This window comes from Lagenorhynchus albirostris, chromosome 9 (genome assembly GCF_949774975.1).
Source record: "Lagenorhynchus albirostris chromosome 9, mLagAlb1.1, whole genome shotgun sequence".
Taxonomy (NCBI): domain Eukaryota; kingdom Metazoa; phylum Chordata; class Mammalia; order Artiodactyla; family Delphinidae; genus Lagenorhynchus; species Lagenorhynchus albirostris.
Genome location: NC_083103.1, coordinates 5416451 through 5433703, shown reverse-complemented (window position 1 = coordinate 5433703; position 17253 = coordinate 5416451). Strand labels below are relative to the sequence as shown.

General features: G+C 61.7%; 2 protein-coding genes across 4 annotated transcripts in view; one reads left to right on the top strand and one right to left on the bottom strand.

Annotated features, from left to right (window-relative positions):
* The window catches only part of LOC132526071 (uncharacterized), a 58976-nt gene that overhangs the window by 36922 nt on the left and 4801 nt on the right, over positions 1–17253 (top strand). The gene's annotated exons all lie outside the window — the stretch shown is intronic.
* Positions 96–9964, bottom strand: CLCF1 (cardiotrophin like cytokine factor 1). Of its 3 annotated transcripts, none has more exons than XM_060158424.1 (3): positions 9875–9964; positions 3387–3553; positions 96–1541 (listed from the first exon to the last, which is right to left on the bottom strand). In XM_060158424.1, exons 1-3 carry the CDS (start codon positions 9888–9890, stop codon positions 1047–1049), a joined length of 678 nt encoding a protein of 225 aa, XP_060014407.1. In that variant the 5' UTR covers positions 9891–9964; the 3' UTR covers positions 96–1046. The 3 variants fall into 3 exon arrangements, with proteins under 3 accessions (XP_060014407.1, XP_060014406.1, XP_060014409.1); XM_060158423.1 differs by lacking the exon at positions 9875–9964 and adding an exon at positions 9216–9296; XM_060158426.1 differs by lacking the exon at positions 9875–9964 and adding an exon at positions 8621–8832.

Genomic DNA, 17253 nt, shown 5'->3' with positions numbered 1-17253 from the left:
GGGGTGGTGGCGGGGGTGGTGGGGAGGAGGCGGGAAGGCCCGGAGAACAATGAGGAGAGCCAGGGGGCGGGGCAAGGCCAAGCAAAGAGATGAAGTTCTGGGGCAAGCATTTTATTTGTTAATACAAGAATAGAAATTCTGCAATAAATATCATCTAATAAATAACATCTCCAAATAAATAAATATTAATACAACAAACTTAGAGTCATGAGTGGGTGGGGCTGGGGGGCAGGGCCTGGGGGAGCTGCCCCCCCGCACCCCGAAATGCTACTGCAATGTAAACTTTCAGGAAGTTCTGTGGCTGTGGCTATGGCTGCCCTCCCCAGCCTGGGCAACCCACAGATACCCTGGGAAAGGGGGCGGATTGGAGGCACCCTGGGGCTGGCAAGAAAATTCAAGGCAATGTCCTTTTGGTTGCCACCCTGTGCCACCGACTGCCTTGGGGACCCCTGGGTCCAGTCTGTCCCTGCCCCTCTGCTTTCAGTATTACCTCCAATGCAGATCCCACCTCTTCCATTTTTGATCCCATCTCTTCCTGTTTGGACTTGCCACTGTGTTTGTTTCCTGAATGGGATGTATTGAGTTATTTGGGGGTAGGGGAGCAACACCCATCTAAGGAGAGCAGGGCAGCCAAAGGGCTTCACCCCAGAAAGGCACATGCGATGGTGGCCCCCTCCCTGCCCTACAGGCACGCTTCCTGGCAGTGCCACTTGAGGGGCTGGGTGGGCACTGGCAAGTGGTTGGCAGGGAGCAGGAAGCTGTGAGAGCCTTGCACCAACTTGAACCATTGTGGGTTCCCTTGAGCATCACGTCCTGTGGAAATGGGATGGGGCCTATTGCACCTCTTCCCCAGACCCATAGGACTTAGGGAAGCGGGGAGGGGATGGGCCTTATTGCATCACACCCTCCTCCCAGTCCAGGGAGGGTTAGAGGCTCATGGCTTCTGTCTCCTGGCTCAACAAGTGTTGGTGTACGCCTTTCTCCCTCCCAGAGTGGGAGCAGGGCTTGAAGGCGGAGGGGAAAGAGACGGTGGTAAAGGTCAGGGATCAGAAGCCATGGGCCTCCAGGTGCAGGGTGACCGCGGCTGCCGGAGGCTGCATCTTCTTCTTGAGCCAGTTGAAGTCCTTGGCCGAGCGCCACAGCCAGGTCTGCAGTTCCTTCAGCAGCCAGAAGTCATCCATCTTCTGGAGGAAGTCACTGTGGGCAGGGCCAGGCATCCAGGTGGGCTCAGTCCCGGGCAGAGGCTGGGGCAGCGGGTAGCCCAGAGCTGCCATGACACCCGCGATGCTGCCCAGCAGGCCCTGGAGGCTGGTGCAGAAGTGGGCCAGGCTGCGGCGCAGCTCAGCCGTGGCGGCCTGGCGGTTGAGGCCACGCAGGTAGCACAGGAGGTGGCTGTAGGCCTCGTAGTTCTGGGTCAGCCGCAGTCTGTCGTTGAGGCTTCGCCACACCTCCACGTTGACAGTGGCCCTGGGCAGAGTCTCCGCCCCGAGCCGAGGTGGGTTGAAGTCAGGCTCGTTGAAAGGGGGGCCCAGGTAGTTCAGCTGTGAAAAGGAGAGGGCGATGGGGAGGGAGAGGGGCGGAGAAGCCAGCTCGCCTGCCTGCCGGGAGATACCTGCCCCCAAAGCTGCTATTTCCTGTGTCCCCTGACACGGGCCCCACCTCCACGCTAGGCCTCTCTGTTCTCGGGCCTCCCCTAAGTTTCTCTGGGGAAGTCATTTGCATGGAGGTGACAGTTGAAGCAATGGGGGTGATGAGCTCTCCTATGGAGAAGTGCAGAAAGAGAATAACACGCAGGAGAAACTCAGGAAGGACGCGCTGATTGGCTGAGAGTACCAGCCTTGGGAGAGCGCCCACTGTGGGGGTTGGGAGAGAGAGGAAGAGGAGCCATGAGGACCCAGGAGGCCAGGCTGCCGAGGTGAAGGTGGACCAGGAGAGTCAGAGCCAAGGAGAGGAGTTCAAGAAGGCAGCAACGCTCAGCAGTGGGGCTGCAAAACAGAGCGAGGAGAATGAACCTTAGAAATGCCATTGGGTTTGGCAAGAAGGAGGTGCCTGACGACCTTGGAGAGAACCGTTCCAGTGGCCTCGAAGCCAGATTGCAGGGGGTTAAGGAGTGAGTGGGTGGAGAGGAAGTGGAGGCAGAGGCTGCAGACCACTCCTTCACGAGATTTGGCAGCCCGGGGAGAAAAAGGGTCGGGAGCTAGGGGGGTAGCAGTCAAGCAAAGGTTTTCTGGACGGGAAACCAGAGAGGGAAGAGCGGATGGAAAGGCAGAGGGGCCCGTGAGCATCCAAGCTGCCCTGGGTGGAAAGGCAGAGGGGCTCATGACCATCCGAGCTGCCTTTGCCCCTTGGCACGCGTGGTCCACCAGCTGAAGGGCAGGGGACAAGGTACTCACTAAGCCCCCAAAGAAGCGCTCATAGGCGCGAGGCGGCAGAAGGAAGAAAGTGAGGCCATCTCAAAAGCTGGGCAGGAGGAAGGGTATCGAGGACAGTCTGGGGAAGAGGAGAGAGCCTTGCCAAGCCTCCGGGGAGAGGCCTGGGGCCCCGGGAAAGGGCGAGGGAGATGGTTCAGCTGGGAGAGAAAGGGAGAAGCGAGGGGCGAGGCCTGGGATAGGCAAGGGCCCGGGGGAGGTTCCCACGCTGACAAGCACAGAGACAAACTCATTTCCTCGGTGTATCCTGGGGCCGGAGCCAGCTCCCCCCGCCACCCTCCTCCCCTTTCTTTCCCTGGCTCCAAAGTAGGGTCTGGGATGTGGAAGAGGAACACGGGAAGAGGGGCCAGTTCCCCACGGTCCTCGGAACCCTGACCCTCCTGCCTTCCCTCCTGGGCTCTCTGAGCACCTCTGGACCGCCCCCAGATCCTTATGGCACAGGGTCCAACTGCACCCTGAACCCCCTGCCACTCCTGGCCTGGGTTCCCTGCAGCCCCCTTCCCACAAGTCCCCCCTAGGAGGCCCAGCTAGGATGGGAGAGGCAGACAGAAGGGAGGCCCATGGGTCCAGAGCTGCAGGGCCCCAGGTCTGGGGCAGAGAGGAGCTGGAACACAGGCACGGGAGGTGGGGCCCCTCCATCCCCACCCAGCCCCACCCGTGCGCGAGAGACACCACAACACGGTGTAAACAGAGGAGACTTCCCCGGCCCCCAGGGGGAGGCGGGCGGCTGGGCCGGCAGCCAGCAGGGCGAGGGGCCAAGGCGGGTGCGAGGCCTGCCCACATGCCTAGTCCTGGGGCCAGGGATGGGGAGGAGGGGCACCCTCCCTAAGAGGGAAGGGCGGGGACAGGCCCTCCCCATCACCCCATCATTCACCAGGACCCCCACCGGTGGGCCTCTCTTCCCCCACTCCCATTCTTCACCCAACTCCCAGCCCCTGAGCTGCCCTGGATACTCACATAAGTCCCAGCCAAGCTGCGGAGCTGGTGCTCCAGGTAGCGGGTGAGGTCATAGGTTTTCTGGATGGAGGGGCCAGGCCCCGGGTCCCCTGTGCGGTTGAGGGCTGGCACTGCAGGGAGATGCCAGAGCACGGTGCACAGGCACGCGAGCATCCCCCACGAGTCCCCTGTGGGCGAGACGGCGAGGCGCGTGAGGGCGGCCGGCCCGGCCCGGCCCGGGAGGCTAGCTAGCAGCCCCTCAGGTGTCTGTCCCCACCATAGGCTGGGAGGGGGTGAGGGTGGACCACCAGAGGGAGGTGCGGGGAGTGGAAGAGGGGAGTGTTCCTGGCCTGAGAAAGTGTGTGCACGGAGGCATGTATGTGTCTGAGGAAGAGGACTTGGCCCGTGTGTCTACCAGGAGGTACTGGAGAGTATTTGTGCGTCAGCTAAGTCGCTATGTGTGCCGACATGCGTACGTGTGTGTGTGCACGTGCGTGCGCGTGTGTGTGTGTGTACATGGGGGACCAGGCCAAGGGACTGCGGATCAGGATCAGTATTCCCACGTTCCAGGTGTACCTCGGCCTCCTCTCCCGCCCTCCGGGTCCCACTGCAGCTTAGGGGGAGCCAAGGGGTTGGGAAACAGCACGTGTCAGAGCTTCAAACTGAGAGAAGTCAGCCCTGAGAGGGGCGCCCCAGAGGCGGCCAGGAGTGGGAGTTGAGCCAGAGGCAGGACATAGGGTCAAACCACCGGGGTCAGAGGCAAGGTGGAGCTGTGGACCACCAGGGGCGAGCTGAAGGACACGGGGCTGGCTCCGGCAGGCGGTGGTGGGTACATTCTGGGATTTGATTCCCGGGTGTGGAAAGTGTAGCATCGACTTAGATTGAAGGAGATTTAGTGTCACTCTGAGAGGCTGGCTGCAGCGTGGAGATCTGCCCCATTCTCCTCTAGGGTATTGGATGGGGAAAAGTGTGACCTGAATGAGACCCGGTGATCTGCGGTGATCTGCCTGCAGCGAAGAGAGGGGGCAGGGGGAGGGGGGAGAGAGAGAGAGAGAGAGAGAGAGAGAGAGAGAGAGAGAGAATATGATGTATCTGCCGAGTAGGGCTTGTCTGATGATGGTGCTGGAGGGTTTGGGCCCCGCAGGATACCAGAGGCCAGGGGGTCAATGCTGTGAGGACAGACTAGGCAGTTGGGAAACATGACTTTCCCAGCTTTTAGGTGAGGTCCAAGGTCAAGAGCACTAGGCCAGGAGTCAGTGGGCATTGGGACTGGCAGTGGCAATGAGGGTTAGGGTAGAGTAAGGCTATAATTGGCATTGAGCTAGGTTAGGTTTACGGACTGGGTTCCTTTCAAAGCTTCAGGTTAGTTTATTGGGATTTGGCTGACTGAGTGTGGTTGAGGTTTGAGTCCAGCTGGGGGATGTGGTTAGGTCTGGGCAGGCAGAGGGTTGGCTGGGGCTAAGGTTTGTGAATTTGTTGATTTAGCTGTCAGATGGGGTGATGCATGGCCTGTCAGCAAGAGTAGGGCTAGTTTGGGCTTTGAGCTTGGGTAGGTGTGAGATCACGAGTGGTTTCTTTCTTCTAGTTTACATTATAGGGCTTCCCTGGTGGCGCAGTGGTTGAGAGTCCGTCTGCCGATGCAGGGGACACGGGTTCGTGCCCCGGTCCGGGAAGATCCCACATGCCGTGGAGCGGCTGGGCCCGTGAGCCATGGCCGCTGAGCCTGCGCGTCTGGAGCCTGTTGCTCCGCAACGGGAGAGGCCACAACAGTGAGAGGCCCGCGTACCGCAAAACAAAAAACAAACAACAAAAAAACCCCGTATAGTTTACATTATATACTGTCAAATTTTCTACAATGACATACGTTGCTTTGATAGAAATAAGTTGGACGGGGGTTTAACAATTTGATTGTACTTAAGATAAGTGTGGAGTTAAGAAAGTATTAAGACTAGGTAGGTTTAGACTTAGTCATAACACTGGGTCGGGGCTTTAGAGAGGGTTACAAATGAGGAGGGGTTTAGGAGTCACACTCTATGGAATGTCTCTGAGAGTGCAGGGCTCAGGTGGGAACTTTGGCAATGGCGCAGCTGCTCAGTCCTGACTCTCAGATGCTTTCCTGGCTGGCTTCACTGACAGAATGCAGTAGCAGGGCTGCCACTAGTCTCAGGAACCCTGCCCTCTCGGGTGGAGGGCTCTTGGTTCTAGGCTGTGTGTGTGTGTGTGTGTGTGTGTGTGTGAGTGAGTGTGCGCCCCATCCATGTGTGTTTTAGGATAGAAAGCAGGATCAGGCTCATAACTGCTCCCTGGGGAGACAGGCTCCCCTTCTCCTCTTCCCCATCTGCAGCCTGTGGCTTCCCTCCCAAACGGTCCCTTCCTCATTCTTCCTTTCCACCCCTAGCTCTTGCTGACTCTCTGAGTTCCTTCCTATTCTCCGTTCTTCACATCCCAACACAATTCCAGGCCCTTCTCCTCTGCTGCCTTCAGCCTGGCTATCTGGCTGAGTCACCTCCAGGATCCTTTGGGTACAATGTGGGGTTAGTTTCAGAGGCTGGAGACCTGCTGAGGTGGGCAGCAGTCCTTGCAGCCTTGAGGTAGCTTTCAGGATTGAGCCTGGTCTCTTCTCGCAGTTAGTGGCAAGGCCGAGGGTCCCAGCTGAAGCAGCAGTTGAGCACTAGGCTCGCCTCTTTACCCCACACCCTGCTCCGGGCAGCCTTGCTAGCCAGAGTTCTGGGACTGGGCTCTGCCTGGCCCACGGTGGTGCGGGGTGGGGGGGGGTAGGGGGGTCAGGAACCCAGCTCTGGGCCTTGTTTGCCCCCTCCCCTTCTGGGCCCTGCGGGACATCCCTGGGGAGGATTGGCTCCCTATACAGGGACAGCAGGGGGAGAAGCCTTTGCAAAAACAAGAAGAAGTCATCTGGGCAGAAAAACGGCTCGTGAAATTAACCAGACAAGGCCGGTGTTTCCAGGAATATTTCAGTTCTGAGGTAACTGTGTCACTGAAGGCTGGGGGGGGGGGCGGGGGGGGGAAGCTGAAGGAGCTTCGGGATTGACCCATGGAGAGAACCAGAAAGAGGGAAGGAGCCTCAGAAATCCAGAGGGAGAAGAGGCCAGGAGAGGAGTAAGGTGACAGGGCTCTACACTCCATTAGGACAGCCTCCACTCTGGGCAAGATGTCCCATATCTTAGGCAGCAGAACTGAAAGCCTTCCGGGGCAGGGAACACCTGTGGTTTAGTCGTGAGCACTGGAACTCAGCACAGCTCGCCACTTGCCTGTGTTCCTAGGAGGGCAAGCCCAGTGGGCATCCTGGAGCCCTCTCCAGGCTCGTGGTGTGCAGGTGGACCGGCCACCGGGGGCTGATTCCTGGGCCCCCTCCCGGAGTCCTGGCCCCCCGCCCAGCCCCCGCCCCAGCTCTGCCTCTGGCTGCTGCCCACTGATTGTTTACATCCCGTCTTCCCCTGTGTTTATAAATCCAGCTGAGCACGTGAGGAGCTAATGAGAGCAGCTCACGTTTCCTGCTGCGGCCCCCCCACCCCCCATCCTGGCCCCCGCCCGGGCCAGCCCCTAATTCCATCCAGATCCCTGGGCCCTGGGAACCGAGGCCCCCCCGTCATGAACACACACACACACACACACACACACACACACACACACACACACACACACACACACACACACACACACACACACACACACACACACACTCAGCCCATGCAAGCGCATGGCCACCCTGACACGGCTACACAGGCAGGCATACCCGTATACGCATGTTTAGGCAGCTGCCCCCTCAGCCTGTCTCCCCCAGTCTGACCTCACGCAGTGAAGGTAGGGTGCTCAGCAGTGCAAATACGCCAGGGTAGTCAGGGTGGGTAGGACAGGTCAGCCAGGAGACCGTGCACCTGGGATTGGTGGCTAAGAGCCATCAGCCTAACAGGTAGGAGCCGGGGAGGCATCGCAGAGCTCCAGAGGTGCTGGGCTGAATGTGGGAGCCAGAGGAAAGGCCAGACCAGGACTGGCATCCTGGTGACCTTGGAGGGGTCTGTTGAGGTGCACTGAGGGGACGAGTGGTTTAGGGGGTGGTGGGTCCACTGTGGTGTGAGATCCAGGAAACGGCCCTGGGGGTCACCTCCCAGCCCCCCTTCTCAGGGAAGGGCCCAAAGAAACAGCCCATCTTTCCTTGTCCTCTAGGCTGGCTGCCCTCCCCTCTGTTCCTTCTCTCCCTTCCATCCTCTCCTTGGTTCCCTATCCCCCAGGCAACTGAGAATCGGCTTAGTGAGTGGGTACACACGGGCCCAGAAGTGAGGAGACCTCACTTTGTCACCAGCTCATCCGGTGACTGGGCTTGTGTGAAGGGGTTACACTGTGCGTGTGAAATTCCAGACCACGTGATGCTCCACCTCTGCTGTGCTCATCAGCAGCCCCCTCCCTGCCCTTCTCGTCCAGCCTAAATGACAGAAGAAGAAACTGAGGCCCAGGGAAAGAAACAGATGGGCGGGCCAGCCTTCCAGCCTTGTGGAGTCCATTCCCACCCAGGAGTTGGGCTTTTGTTGGAGCCAGAGGGTCCGGATGGTGCTGCAAGAGGACCCTGGGTGGAGCCGGGGAGCTGGGCAGCCAGCAGAAGGCAGGCACAGGGGCAACATGAAGGAAAGAGTCCGGCAATTGTGTAGGTGTGCTTGAAAAGGTGTTGTTATCCAGCGGGTATGGGAGGGGCTCAGAGGGAGCGTGCAGGAGCCAGGGTGTGAATAGGCAGGTGGGATTGTGGGGAGGAATGTGAAGTGTCACTAATGGAGTAGCTGGTGCAGAGGGGTGGTGTGCAGAAGTGTGAACGGGCCCAGCGCAGGGCTCTGGCAGGGGGAGAGGGAGCCATTACATCAGTTGGGAGGAGAGACTTCTGGGGCGGCTGGGTGACAGTTGCTGCCACCTCTGCCTGATGCCCGTTTCCTCCCCTGGTTGAGTGCCTGGCTCCAGGGCAGCGAGGGTGTCTGAGCCAGTGGGGGGAATGGGTCTGATCTGTCAGGGGGATGTATCCCTGTGTCCTACGGCGGGGGCGGGGGGAACAGTTGTGTGCTCCTGGAGCCGGGAGGGGGTCCGTGGGGACAGTGAAAGCTCAGAGGTGTCAGCCTGTATGGGTCAGGGTCAGAGAGCGCCTGACAGAGGAGTGGGTCCAGTGCCTGCACCCACAGCCTCTCTCCGAGGCTCGGACCGCTCCTGCCGAGCCAAGCCTCCAGCCCCCTCCCCTCCTGGCAGCCCCCTCCTACCCCAGCGGGGAGGGCCAGGCCGGGCGCAGGAGGAAACAGGGACGCGTCCTCTGGGATTGGGAGTCTGGGGAGGGCTTCTGGAGCGCAGTGTGGAGTTGCTGGGAAGGAAGGTAGGGAGAGCAGGGATGAGGGCACTCTGGCGAGGCCCGGGGACTTGGGGTTTCCCTCGAGGGGCTCGGCCCGAGAATTCAGCCGGCCCTCACCCTCGGCGGTGACCTCTCGCTCCCGGCCCCCTCCCCGAAGCGGCGGCGCCTTCCCCCTGTGTGGCCCCCGCGCCCCCGGCCCCGCCCCCGGCCCGCTCCCGCCCGGTCTCTCCCTTCCCGGCGGCGGGGGCGGGGGCGGGGTCCGGGGCGCCGGGCTCCGGGCTCGGCCGGGCCGCTGCCCTTTCCCGCGCGTCAATTCCCTGCCCTGCCCGCCCGCCCTCCCGCGGGCTGCCGGGGCCGAGCGGCCGCTGCCTCAGCTCCCCGGCCGGTGACAGACTTTCCTGCCCGGTCCGGCCGGGCTGCGCCCGCCCCCCGCACTAATCACTCCCAGGCCACGGCGGGCCGGCCCGGGGGGCTCGCTGCCGCCTCCCGCCCCGCCGCCCGGCCCCTACCTGCCGCCGGCTCCCCCGCTGCGGGCAGCATGGTGGGCTCCGGCCGCGCGGCGCGCAGCGAGGAAGCCGCGACTCCCGCGGCCCGGCCCGGACCAGCCAGGCTCCGCTCTGCCCTCCGCCCTCCTCTCTACTCTCGCCCGCCCTCCTTCCCGCCCTCCCCTCCCGGCGGGCCGGGGAGGGAGAGCGGCGCGGCCCGAGGTGTCGGCCTCTCCTCGCCTCCCGCCGGCCCGGCCTCGGGCTCCCCGTGCCTCCCTCCCTCCCTCCCTCCCTCTTCCTCTCCCGGCCCCCTTCTCCCCGCGCGCCGCGTCTCCCTCCCGCAGCCCCGCTCCCGCCTCGGACGCGCTCTCCCCGACTTTTGCGCGGGGCTCTCTCCCCCGGGATCCCGCGACCCCGCCTCGCCGGGCTCCAGGTGGCCGCCTCCCAGGTCTGCGGGCCGCCGGGGCTCCCCGCCGAGCGGACTCAAGGAATGCCGCGTCCCCGCCCGGCCCCTCTCGAAGGCGCCCGGCCGTGCCTCCCCTGGCCCGAGCCCCGCGGACGGGGGCAGCGCCCGGCTCCCCGGCCGGGCCCCGGCTCGGGACTCCCAGGGGGAAGGACTGGAACCGGATCTCGCGGCTCCCGGGCGGGGGCGGGGGCCGGGGCCTCGGACGCCTGGCTTCTACCTGCTCGGAGGTCCATGGGGCTGGGGGCCGGGCGGGCCGGGCGCGGCTCCTCTCCCGGAGGCTGGCGGAGTGGGAGGGCGAGCCGCGGCTCCGGCGAAGCTTTAATAATCCCATCCGCCAGGCCCACTCGCAGGTTTTTTTCGCTCGGTTTCGGATTTTTTTTTTTTTTCGGTGTGGGACATTCTGCAAACTTTTTTTTTCTGACGTGTAAAGCTGTAACCACAAATTGTAGCGGCCCTCCCCGGGGTGGGGGGAGGAGGGGGGAGGAGGGAAGGGAGGGCTTCTGGGGCTCCTCTCCCTCCCACAACACCGAGGGGGGGTGAGGTGAGGCGAGGCTGCGGCGGTACCACCCTGGGCCTCCCTGGGGGAGGGGGCGGGAGGGCATCAGTGCTTCTGCAAACTCCCAAGAGCCAGGGGAGTGAGCCGGCCTCTCCTTTTCTTCTCCCTCGGTGTCGGCCCGGGGCGCCTGCCCCCTGCCCGGCGGGGTCCCAGCTCTCACCCTACCTCTGCCTCCAAGTCTCTAACCTTCCCTCCCCTCCCCCTCCCCCTCCCCCTGAGTAAATGCAATGACACATCCTCCCAAATGCCAGCGAGCTGGCTTCGAAGCAAGTGATGGTGTTTTTCCTGCTGCCCTTTGTCTGGGCTGACCGCCCCCCTTGCCTATTGTCCCGCCGCCTGTCCCATTTCCAAAAGCTGAGGCTAAGCGAGGCTCCGGGGCTGGGGCAGGTGACTAACCGGCTCACAATGCCCCGTGGGGGGCAAGAAGAGGGCAACACAGGCCCACTGCCCAGCGTGGAGGAGAGAAGAGGGCACTTGGCTGAGGGTTTTTCCCTCAAGTTCACAGGGTTCTTCATTCTTCTTCCCAGCCGCCAGGAGAGTGCTCATGGGTGGGGGATTTGTAATTCATTAATCAGCACGAGGCACCGGACCAGTTTCAACACCAGAGGCTTCAGGGGTGACTCAGCGGGACCGCTCGAATTCAAGGCGATGGACAGACCAAGAGTCCCCACTTGTGAAATGCTTCCCCAAGAAGCCATTTGGCTATCTCCTGCCTTTGGGGTTTGGGTTGTAGGTTTTTTCCGGTGCTGGGGTGGGGGTGGTCTTGAGTGTGGAGTGCTCTCCCTGCGTCCTTCCCTCAGGCCTGGGTTGGGACTTGCCGGGGCGGGATTCCTAGGGGACCCGTAGCCCAGACCCTCCCTGGAGGGTCTCCCTTCCTCCCTGTACTGAGGGCTGCCAAGGAGCGTGCAAAGGAAACAGCTCTCATCTGGAGGCCTGCAGACATCCCCACTCTGTGACTTTTCTTGGGGGACGGTCACTTGGTCTCCAAGGCTTGAGTGCTCTAGAACCGGACCGCCAATTAAATCACTTGGTAATACGTTGCTTTTGTTGTTGTTTATTTGCTGTTTCAAGGAGGGAGAGGTGGTGGGCCAGACCTGAGAGGTGATTCCTCTCTGGAATAGCATCGGAGCCTGCGCTCACCACTCCTGCCCTGGGTCCCCCCTCCCCCCCACCGGAGAAGGAAGGACACCCTGCCCGCCCTGCCATAGCCCCTGCAGCCTGTGGGTCAGAGCAGGCAGCGTGGGCATGACCAGCGCTGGGTTCCCAGGGCAGCTCTTCCCTTTTCTGCACTTCGAGAACTGGGATGGGGGGGTGGGGGGGTGGGGAAGAAGTTTGTTTTCAATTACCTCACTGGAGTGGGACAGACTTTGTTGTTGGGTTTGTTTTGGGTTTTTTTTTCCGCTTTCTTTCATTTCCTAAACGAGGAGAAAATGAGCTGAGAAAGGGGAGCTGGCGGGGGGTTGGGGGCAGGGGATTTTCTGGGGCGTCAGGAGCAGCTCTGATGAAACCTGCCTTGGAAGGGCCCTTTGCAAAAGTGCTGGGGGGGGGCCTCCCGCCCACCCCTCCCCCAGCCAGAATGCTGTGGAGTTTCAATGACATTCTTGGCCAGTGAGCCCGAAGATCTTCTGATGCCCAGGCCAAGGTCAAGGAGGCAGATGCCCAGGGGGTGACTGGCACTGAGGCTGGCCAGGAGGTCCCCTAGCAGCCACCCTTCCAGAGGGAGGGAGCCACAGAAGGAAGGGGAGCGGGAGGGGGAGAAGGGAGCCTCTCAAGTCCTTCTCCCCTGGTGTGCAGCCTGCTCCTTGTGGAGAGTGTCTGCACAGACAATGTGGTTTGGATTTGGCTGAGCCCCTCAGCACCTTATAAAGCACCTTGCTGAGTCAGGGAGAAAGCGGCCCCAACACGGGAGAGGAGGAGGGGCCAGGGGAGAAAGGGGAAAGAGGGAGAGGGGAGCCGAAGGAAGGGGGGGCTGAGGGAAGAGGAGGGAGAAAAGAAGGGACGGGGCAGGAGACACAAAGAGGAGCAGACTGCAGTGGAAGGGGAGGAAAGCTTCCCATGCCCTCACCCCCGCCAGCAAATGTTCACCTCGGGAATCGAGAGAGAGAGCCTCGGTCTGCAGGAACCGAGGGCTGCAGCTCTGAAGTGGGGACCCAGGCCAGCTGGGTGCAGGGACAACTGGCTTTCCACACCGCCCCAGGCTTGATGCCGTGACCCTACAAGCTGGGGAAGTCGTGTTCTCCCTCTGCCTCTTGTCTGGACTTGCATCCCTGCCCTCTCCCCTCACCTGGCGGGGACGGGGTGGGGGGTGGGGGGCAAGCCTCTCCCCTCCCCCATCTTCCCCACTGCCAAAGGGAAAATCAACTCCGTCTCCAAGCTGCCAGTGCCCCTCTGCCCCTCTGTCTGGGCAAAGGCAGCAGGCTAGGAGCTGCCAGTTGGTTTGGGGTAGGGGCTAGAAAAAAGACTGTGCCTTTATTCTGCCAAATCCCAAAGCAGGCTGGGCTGAGGGAGTTGCGGGGAGAAGGGAGAAGCAGAGCAGCGAGAGCCCCTCCAGGCTTTCTGTGGGGTGGTGCGCACAGGTGGCTGCCCTCTGATTTCCAGCTGGGGAACTTGGGGAAGTTCCTGCACCCCTGTGGCTCTCAGAAAGGGATGTTTGTTTGGGGCCCTGCCAGCTCTCACGATCTGGGATTGCTGCTGGGGGCAGGGCAGAGGTTAGGGGAGACACTGGCCCCCTGAGCTCCAGATCCATCTGTCCCACGAAGCGTTGCACAGGTATTTCCTGAGCCCCTGCTGGGTGCCAGGTCCCGTAAAGGACAGAGAGACGAGGAAAACCCACCCCTGCCTTCAAGAATTTCACAGTCTTGTGACAAGGGACACTACTAAACTGAGATCAGAGGATGATGAGGGAAGGAGAGCTCTGGGCGGAGGTGGAGCTTCTGGATGGAAATGTGGCTGGATGGCAGGAGGGGCAGCGGCAGCCAACCACAGGCCGAAGGGCGTAGCTCACGGGGCTGCCTGCCGTGGGCAGAGGGCAGAGGGCAGGACTGGGAGTCAGGATGCCAGGCTTCCAATTGGGCGGCGGGCCTTGGGACAAGCCCACCACCTCTTGGCGGAATGCGCTGTGACCACCTCTGCCTCCCCTCCCATGGGATGGTGGGAGTATCAGTGAGCTGATAAGGAGGATGCTGTTTTGATGCCCTCTCTGGCCTTCCAGACTTCAATCCTTACCATCCGCAGGGGGTGGCAGGTCAGGCCTCAAAGGGTGTGTCTGGGTAGGGGGCAGGGCTGGCGCCCAGAGACGACTGAGCTGCCCTCCAAGGGGCTGGGGGTGAGTCAGTGTTGGCTCAGGGACAGGCTAGGATTCCACCCCTCCCTCCTGCCTCCCCTCCTCCCCCCATAACTGGCATCCCCAGGGAAGGCTCTCTATATGCCCAAAAGGCCCCATGTCCCATGCAGATGCAGAACTGGCATTGAAGGGGCCCTGACCCCTGGGGTGTCCGGGGAAGCCTCTGGTCCAGTCCCCTCCTGGTGGGTGAGCAGCAGTGTGGTATTGGAGAAGCCCACAGAGATGAGTAAGGACATTCACTCATTCATTCATTTGTTCACCAAACATTCCTTGAGTTCCTACTCTGTGCCAGGTGCCAGGGACACAGAGAGGAGGCCTAAGAGGCCCTGGGGTCAAGAGGCAGAGGCTGGCCTGTGCCGCAGGCAGGAGAGGCAGCAGCCGGCCCCAGAGACTCCGCCAGCCTGCTGCAACGCCTGGCATTCCTTGGCGACACACTGCTCCTTTGCGCCTCTCAGGCTTAACTCATGACAGGCGTTGAAACGTACTGAGCTCTCACCACGAGTCAGGTTCTGGGCTAAGGCTTTCTGTGAATGATTTCATTCCATTCTTACAATAACCCTAGAAAATAAGACCTGCAGTTTCCCCATGTTACACACGAGGGCACTGAGGCTTGGTAACGTGAAGTCGCTTGTCTAAGGTCACACCAGGAGGTAGAACCAGGGCTGGAACTGAGGACCGTTTGCCTTGAGCACCTCGCCCCCTTAACTGCCCCCACGGCGCAGGCGCAGGGACTCTTGAAAGGAGAAGAGGCTGGATGCGGAGACGGCAGCGCGTGCAGGGCACCCCCTGGCTATGAGGCATCTAACCTGGGGCACGCCTGGTCTCTCTCCTCAGGACACGAGCACGTTCTCTGGGACAGAGAGTCCCCATGTGCCTGGAGCAGGAGACCTGGGCTCTCCTGCCCGCGACCCGCCACACGCGACTAACTGGGCCAACCATGCCACGTGGCCCTCCTGGGTCGGTGAGAGGTGCCAGCCTGGGAGCCTTCAGTCCCCTCAGCTGGAATTGTGGATTCCGCGAGCAGAGCAGTGAGTCTGAATCATGGAATGAGCACTGAGCTGGAAGGCAGACGGCTGCCTGCACACAGAGTCAGGACAAGGCTGTACCTCCTGAGGGCCCGACCGACCGTGTGGCCTGCAAAGCGAGCCGCCGCGGACGTGCACCCCGGGAGGGGCGCCCCCTGCACTACGCACGCGCTCCAGCTGACCTGCAGGCACAGGGGCCACCGAGGGCAGCAGGGGGAGGAAAGGCGGCAGGGAGTGCACTTTCCCCTTTCTTCCAGGGTCAGGAGCCCAGAGGGCCTTGCCTCACCCTGAGCTGGCTGTGATGTCAGCGGAAACCCCAGGGCCAAAGGCCTCCTCCTACCTTAGCAATGGTCCTGCATCCCCCACCTACACCTGGCCCAGCTCAGGCCTCCCGAGAAAAACGGCGCCCACAGCCCGTGCCTCCCAGCCGAGGAGAGGAACCAGGTCCTGCCGCCTGCCTCTCCCCTGCCCTACCTGGGCTGGCTCCCCGTCTGCAAGGATGTCAGGGTGATGGCTGTGTGAGGAAGACAGGGGCAGGAGGGGTACCCTCAGGGGCTCCACCACCACCCCAGTCCGCCAGCAGCTCCCCCGCCATTCTCTGGGATGTTCCATTGCCCTGGACACCCCATGCCTCGGGCTCTGGGACTCCGGCACCCCGGCAGAGGAGCGGGGTTACCTCTCTCTTACCCTGCAGGAGGATCCTTAGCCTGCCCTGCTGAGTCACTGCCGCTCCTCCGCTCTGCCCCCTCCTTCCCGCCAGCGTTCCTCCTTCAGCCTTCTCAGGCTTTCTCCAGACTGTCTGGGTTCCACAGGGGCCCCGGGGGTGGGGGGCGGGTGTCAGAGGACAGACTGCACTTGGCCCCTCTGGGGGGCTGTCCCAGCACCGCTGGGAGCTTGGCAGCACATGAGGGTGCCGCTCCGCCTTCACCAGCTGTGTGACCTTGGGAGAGCCACTTGACCCCTCTACACCTCAGTTTTCTCTTGCATAAGACAGGGGAGATGATAATGATGCCTTCCTCAGTTAACACAAGTCAAATCTCTGGCACTTAACACGCGACAAGGTTAAATATTATCATTATCTGCCCTCCAGGCCCTATCCTCCCTTCTCTGCTAAGGATGTGCCCCGACCCCTGCAAGCCTCCATGTCTACAAGTCTGTCTGTCTGTACCTACTCTGTTCTTTCCACTCTGCCTTCTTCCTGAGGCCTGTCCCCAGCACCCCCATGCTGACTCCCCGCACTGGGCACAGACACAGAACTCTAGAGAGTTCTGGAGTTGGGGCGCCGCTCAGCTTTCCTCCAACGATAAACGATCCTGAGCGTCTGCCTCGGCATCCCAGACAGCTTCCTCATAGGGGGTCAGTGTCTTGGAGGAGGGCCGGCCGGAGCGGGGAGGATGGACACAGGGCACAGTGAGCTCTGAAGCGACCTGGGGAGACAGCCCACCCTGGCTGTGCCGGGCGCCGGCCCCCATCTGTCTGTGAGGAGCTCGCCGGGCCCCAAAGCCTCCTTTCCGAGGTCCACCTCGTGATCCTCGGCAGAGCGCCCTGAGCACGTGTCGGTTTCAGCCGCTGACGGCTGCAAAATGAAAATTTCACTGTTAAATGAAACAGGGACTCAAGAGCTCGGACAGGTGTGAGAACGGCTGTAGTGCCGAGAAGGGAGAGGTCAGAGGTCAGGGGGATGTCAAGGGAGACTTTGAGGGTGGCTGGGGAGAAACCGAGCAGCCAGAGTTGGGGAACCACACCTGGCCTGGAACCGGTTCCTGGGCCGGGAGGAACTGGCACTCGGGCCTGTAGGACTCAGTCACCCCCCCTCAAGGCTTTCTGAAGCATCTCCTGTATGTGCCCGCGGAACAGAATGGTCCTACGGAGACCACACCCTGCCCGCCAGGGGCTGGGGGTCTGCGGGGACAGAGGGAAGATGGTTCCAGAGCCACCCTGCTCTTAGTTAGGGGCCTCATCCCCGCCCTGCCCCCAGTTCTCTGAAGTCTCTCCTTTCCCCTCACCCCCCACCCCGGCACTGTAGGAAGCCCACCTTGGCCAGAGAGGATGCCTTCTGGGCGCCTAGCCCCGTGTTGGACACAGAGCTGGGACCCTCGGGTGCCTGCTTGCCCTCCCCAGGGCAGACCAGCCTGGTCTCTGTGCTGGAAGCTGGGACTGGACACGGTGTCTGTCTCCCTCTGCTGGTCCCTTAGGGGACAGCCAGGACAGAGCGCTTTCCCCAGAGCGGGTGGTCCCATGGCTCCCGAAACAGCGGATGGCGAGGGATGGGGGCACTGAGGAAAGGGTCTGGGGACTCAGGCTGGGCTCCAGGCTGTAGGAACACCAACACTGCCGCCCAGGTTCCCTCGGTCCAAAGCTGGCCTCCAACAGAGGCCCCGAGGGGTGGTCTCAGGGAGGCCAGGTCGCCTCCCTGATGCTTTCCCTGCGGGCCCGCAGGACACAAACAGCTTCCTTCCCTTCTAACCCATGAATGGAGCTGTCAACCACAGATTTATCTAAACCTTTTGTGAAGCTATTTATACTTCCAGCCAAGACCGCATCTCGGGGTAATGAGTTCCATCGGAGTCCTCCCCTGCTGGGTGAAGCACGCTGCCTTTCGTTTGTCCTAAACTTACCTCACTTGTGCTCCAAGGGGGCCCTGTAACTCCAGCATGCCAGGTTTTGGTGAA

Bases quoted from the DNA above. Each gene is read 5' to 3' on its own strand.
- CLCF1 (XM_060158423.1), bottom strand. From the start codon at position 9,246: ATGCTGCCCGCAGCGGGGGAGCCGGCGGCAG. The intron at 3,554-9,215 runs GTAGGGGCCGGG...TCTCGCCCACAG, and splicing joins AGCGGGGGAGCCGGCGGCAG to GGGACTCGTGGGGGATGCTC. The intron at 1,542-3,386 runs GTGAGTATCCAG...TCCTTTTCACAG, and splicing joins GCAGCTTGGCTGGGACTTAT to CTGAACTACCTGGGCCCCCC.